The 6,000-nt window shown below is 53.2% G+C and overlaps 1 protein-coding gene across 1 annotated transcript; it reads left to right on the forward strand.

The window, feature by feature from the left end:
- The first annotated feature begins 4,416 nt into the window (after positions 1-4,416).
- On the forward strand, positions 4,417-5,190 carry LOC138848582 (putative N-acetyltransferase 8B). Its single transcript, XM_070068920.1, has one exon. It carries the CDS (start codon positions 4,417-4,419, stop codon positions 5,146-5,148), a length of 732 nt encoding a protein of 243 aa, XP_069925021.1. The 3' UTR covers positions 5,149-5,190.
- Positions 5,191-6,000: the final 810 nt, after the last annotated feature.

Raw genomic sequence — 6,000 nt, forward strand, 5'->3', positions numbered from 1 at the left:
GTAATGATAGGACTAAGAACCAAAGGGATCACAGAAACAAGAATAGTGTCTGCAAATACTAGCTGATAGAATCAAAAAGGGAGAGAATGATCCAACATGGGAAGTGAGATACACAGCAGACCCATAGAATGGCAAATGTCCTAACAGCACTCTGGCCTCATAATCAGCCCTTAAGGCATGCGGATCCGGCTGAAATGCCCATGAGAGTATTTCAGGCATGGAAAGCCAAGACACTCTGGGGGAAAAAAAAAAAAAACCTAAATGAAAGATCTCCGTGATTGAGATCCCAGTGGAAAGAATGGGTCATCAAAGAAGGAGGTACCTTTCTCTGAAGGGAGGAGAGAACTTCCACTTTGACCATGGCCTTGTCTAAAAATGATCAGAGTCAGTGAACTCAGGGGGCTTCCATAGCCTTGGCAGCTCATGACAAGAGCCTAGGGTGATTACTGATGCCATAAACAAGAGTGTCAATTTGTTAAGTCAACAACAGGAGTCACTGACCACTTACTCCTCATGTAGGATCTTTGTCCTTAGTGTGCTGTACATTGAGATTTAATGCTATAACTAGTACTCAAACAGTATTTTTCACTTTATGTTTCTGTGTGGGAGCAAACTGTTGAAATCTTTACTTAATGTATGCTAAACTGATCTTCTGTATATAAAGAGAATCGAAAATGAATCTTGATGTGAATGGAAGGGGAGAGGGAGTGGATAAGTGGAGGGTTGCGGGTTGGAGGGACGTTATGGGGGGGAAGCCATTGTAATCAATATTCTGTACTTTGGAAATTTATATTCATTAAATAAAAGTTAAAAAAAAAGAAATTTTTCAGCTCAAAAACTTATTTTTAAACAATGACTTCCAAGTCTTTGTTAGATTTCCCACTCGTATTAGGTATTGTTTTCTTCATCTATGTTGCATCTCATTGAATTTCCATAAGATCATTGTTGAATTCTTTCTCAAGGCTTTTCAAAGATTTACTTCAAATCAGGATCTATTTCTGCAGAACTTTTTTTTTCTTTTAAAGAAAAGATTTGTTCAGCACCCACAGTTGCAGCACCCACAGCAACAGTCACTGAGCTGCCAGCACAGAAGGACCCTCCTCCAGTTCCCACAGGGCACACGAGGACCACTTCCTGGCCACCCAGCTGTGTGCGCTAAGAGACACCAAGTGAGGCGGCCTCGGGCTGGTCCTTGGAGACGGAGGCATTTATGGGCTTTGGCTGGCGCGGTGCCCCAAGAAGCCAAAGGGAAACGCCCGAGACCCCCGCCGCCCTCCACAGGGCGAGTTTGCGCTGTCCTGGACTCCTGCCCTGAAATTCCGCCACTTCCAGGTGCAGCGGGCCTGCTCGCTGCCCAGGAGTGCGTCCTGGCCCTGGCCCTGGCCCTGGCCCTGGGGGCTTCTGCTGGCAGATGGCTGCTTGCTGTCCCCTACCTCTGAACAGAATTCAGCAGCGGCCACACCACAGCTGCACAGGTCTGGCGCTTTGGGGGCAGAGGGAGGCTAGGTCGGAAAGGAGTCGCTCTGTGCCCCAGTCGGCTTTCTAGACTCCGGGGGTGGGGGGGATTCCCGCTCTTTCCACTCACCTTCCCAGCAAGATGGCGGCCGGGCCTGGCGCTGGCGCGCGAGCTGCAGGGGCTTTCTGCTCTGGCGCTGGCGGTCCAGTCTGTGCTGTCGGCGGGTCTCGCGGCTTCGCTCCTGACGTTTGCCCTCAGTCTGTCTCCTGGAACTCAATTCTTCCTTGTGTTCTGGCATTTTTCTGTGGCTGAAGTGAGTGAAGGGCCTCTCTAGTCAGCCACCTTGTAAAAAAATAAAATAATTTAAAAAAAGATTGCCCATGGCTGTGAGAATTGGGTTCCTGCAGGTTAATTTAGCCAGGCTTCCACCAGCACCTGCAGCCTGGAGCTCTGTTTCTCAGGCCTCCTGGCTCAACTTTGCATAACTTTGAAATATTTTAGGGCACTGCTGAGATATGCTGAAAGCATGTGACAAACACCCAGGGACGCATCTCCACTTAGGTGGTGGTTAAATTTCACTTTGAGGCCTCCTCAGAGGCCAAAGATCAGGGTCGGCAGCCTCCACCTTCCAGCCCAGCCCCTGCTGCCGCCTTCCAGCTTTAATGTCCATAGGGCAATGTCAATTCTTGCAGAACTGGTCTCTCTTCATCTCCCTCTTGGGTGCTCTTGCCTCAAGCCTGGCTGTCATCTCTGACTCCTTCATAATCCTTGCTCCCATGAGACTAATTTTAATGCCTGTATGTATTTCAGCCTCAAAATACATCTTTATGAGGGACTGCCATGATCCTGTCTGCCTCTGAGGACCAGCTGCCACTCGGGCCCCTCTCCTCACCCTGAGGGCTCCTCTATGAACACAGGAAAAGTCACCCCACTCAAGCAGAGCAGCCCTTGGATGCATGGGTGACACGGCGAGCAATGTCTGCAACTATAGACTTAGAGCCATTGTGCTTGGACACACTCGGCTCTGTGTTGGAGCTCATTGATCGGGAATCAGGGCAAGTTCAGGTTAATTCCCAGCACCCTCTAGGTCAGCCTCACTTGTGCAGTGAGCAACCTGTGGTACCTGGGGGCACTTGTGTCACTTGGTGCTGCATTTTCCTGTGGGGATATCTGCTTCAAGTCCTTCTTCCTGCCATGATTCTCCACATACAGCCACAGACATACCTTTAAGCTCACACACGCACACAGAACACACACATATCCTTAGAACAAACACATGTGCACACATGCATATAGCCATCAACAGGAACATGCATAACATATTTTACTTATTTCAATTTCTAAGAGTATCCAGGGATTCTCATTACTCTGGGGATAGATCCACACTCAGCTGGACATGGGTCTTGCCTGGCAGATCCCTGCCCTCCTCTCCCCGAGAGGGGCCACATCAGCCATCATTCCCTACACGTCTTGTCTTAACACTGCCCCAGGGTCCTCAGCCTGAGAAGCTCCCCTCACTCTGCCTGCTCAGGCCCACTTTGTCCTGTGGTCATGGCACCATGTCTTGTCACACTCTCTTGGAGGATCTGGTGCCATCTGTCCCCAGCCTCCCAACCCTTGTCCCAGCTGTGAGGTATGCCCGCCTGACCCCAGACCCCAAAGTTTCTGAGAGCTCCCTAAGATGCTGGCCTGTCTGAGGTGTCCCAAGAGCTCACATGGCACCTGCCACAAGAGGCCTTGCTTGAATCATCCACTGTGCCCATGGCTACAGGCAGCCACAGAATAGGATGCTGATCTGTGAGGTTGGGCAGAATGGCAGGACTGGTGTGAGCTCATGGTTACAAGGGAAGCCCCCTTCTGTAGCTCAGCAGTTGAGTGGAGGAGGAAGTATCCTGTCTGTGTCTGCCTGTCTCCTGCTTGTCAGCATTGCTGGCAGCAGTGACACCTGCAGCATAGGAGGGCACCGGGCACAACTGCTGATGAGGCAATGAAGGAGTGGACCTGGATGCAGGGTGCTGAGTGCAGGAACTGCGAAGGGTAGATTTTCCTGGAGCAGGGAAAGCTTGGGTAGGGAGAGAAGGACCCTGCTGCTCAGCCATCAAAGGAACACAGCGCCAGTGCTGCAGTCTCCAAGTGTGTACAGGGACAAAGGTGCCATTTCAACAAAGGCAGGAAAAATGGTGGCCAGCCTTCCCCAAGGAGTTTCTCCTTTCCTGGTGATGAAAAAAAAAATTAGACTGGGGCTCCCTGAGCTGTCACAGCCCAGCACCTTGACCCTATGGTTGATGATTATCAAACATCCAGGTGTCAGCCAATGAGGCGGCCACCCAGCAGAGGTGGGGCAGGCCCAGAACAGTCCCTCCTGGATGCCAGGGACAGGCTGAGGGTCTGAGGCCATGCTGCACACGCTCAGCTCTGGAGAGCAGGTGAGAGGCTGGGGATGGGGACAAGGCTGGGGCTCTGAGAGCAGGGTGGAGTCCTGGGGCCCGTGCTGGTGGTTGGAGGCGATGTCCTCTCATTAGGCTAAACATGGACAAATCAGGGAGGAGCCTGTGCTGAAAGGGGTGCTTGGGACACAGAATTTCTGCAATCATGGGCTTGGAGGGGGCCACAGGGCATGGGGCACAGAGGCTGCTGCATGGTCCAGCCCAGTGTGGCCAGGAGATGACAGGGAAATGAGACATGACGGCGGAGGACACGATTTCAAGTGTGCAAGTATTACATGTGCTAGCGCGTTAACTTCTCAGATCTTATTCTGTACCCTGTGGTACAGATGAGCCCGCTGCCTCACAGAGGTTGAGTGCCGTGGCCAAGGTCACATCGCCAGAACAGATGGTACAAGGATCCTGGGAGCACGGGACACTCACGTGGCTTCCTCTCTCTTCTCCAGGGCAGTAGCAGGAGTGCAGGGGCGCCCAGCTGTCACTCTGGACATCGACATTCAGACACAGACATCTCTCATGGCTTCTTATCACATCCGCAAATACCAGGAGAGAGACCGCAAAAGTGTCCTGGCCTTGTTCTCCCAGGGGATGGAGGAGCACATTCCCAGTGCTTTCCGCCACCTGCTGAGGCAGCCCCAAACCCTCCTGCTCTTACCTGGGGTCCCCCTCGTCCTCCTCTTTTTCTCTGGCTCCTGGCTCCTCGCACTGCTGGCCAGCCTTGCCGTCCTCGTGGTCCTGAGGCTTGCTGCCTCCTATCCCTGGAAGAAGTACGTGGCCCTTAATCTGCAGTCAGACATGGCCGACATCACCAAATCCTACCTGCGAGGGAGTGGCTCCTGCTTCTGGGTGGCCGAGTCTGAGGGGCAGGTGGTGGGCACGGTGGGAGCTCTGCCCGTGCAGGATCCCACCTTGCGGGAGAAGCAGCTGCAGCTCTTCCATCTGTCTGTGGCCTTGGAGCACCGGGGTCAGGGGCTAGCGAAAGCCCTGGTCAGGATGGTCATCCAGTTTGCCTGGGCCCGGGGCTACAGCGAGGTCATGCTTGACACTACCACAGTGCAGACTGCTGCCCTGAGCCTCTACCAGGGCATGGGCTTTGAGATCAAGCACCAGTGCTACTTCCACGTGAGTGCGAGGCTGGTGGGTCTTTCTAGTGTTCGCTTAGTCTACCGCCTGCCTTCTTCTCAGGGAGGGGGCCTGTGTGGGAGCCAGGAGAGCATCGACCCTGCTGTGGTCACAAGCCCACCCTGATGTTTGAGTGCCATCAACAATAAAAGCTCTTTACTCTTGCAAGTATGAGTCCCACGTGTGTGGTGCTGGGAGGCATACGGGGCTGTGCTGCATTCATTCTACTTGGGGTGTTTCTGTTCCATTTCTCCTGCACCACAACAACCTTCTTTGAAAAATCAGCTGCCAAACGGTAAGATGTGCAGGCTTCAGCTCTGGGTCTGCAGAGAGTAGCTGAAGCCGAGCTACGATGGGCAGTCCTGTCGTCTCAGATTGCCCAGATGTCCTGGGTTGGTGATGGACAGGGTGGCTGAGCACCATTGTGTCCACCAGACTGGCCTAGGCATGGTTTGAGAAAGTTTCAGTTTACTTTATAAATAAATAAATTGGCTAATGGTTCCAGCTGTCCCCTTTGCCAGCAAGGTTCTCTCTCCTCGCAAGACCACCCCAGTTGTGTGGCTCCTCCAGGGCTCAGCTGAGGGGCAGGGCTGCCTGAAGTGAGGACTTCTGAGCCGGGGGTTGCCCTTCCCCCTGTGCCCTGGTGGCCACTGCTGCTCACTCCTTTGGGACTCCCAATGTGGACCCCAAACCTGTGGCTGCACAGTGCACCTAAGCGGGTTGCAAATCCTCAAGCACAGGAATCCTGGCCTTACCAAAGATCTGCCCTGAGCATTCTCCATGGGGTTCCTCCCCAAAGCTGCAGGGAGGTGGAGTTGTCCTAGTCTCTGGAGGCGAGTCGGAAGCTGAGGTTACATCGCCCTCTGCTGGCACCACCAAGACGCATCTGAGTTCTAACAGCCATGGGGAGGGGCTAGCTCACCCTGAGCAGCCCCACTCAAGTCCTGGGCCAAGTCCATATTCAGTGCAGTGAGTGGA

Source organism: Oryctolagus cuniculus, chromosome 2 (genome assembly GCF_964237555.1).
Source record: "Oryctolagus cuniculus chromosome 2, mOryCun1.1, whole genome shotgun sequence".
Classification (NCBI taxonomy): Eukaryota; Metazoa; Chordata; class Mammalia; order Lagomorpha; family Leporidae; genus Oryctolagus; species Oryctolagus cuniculus.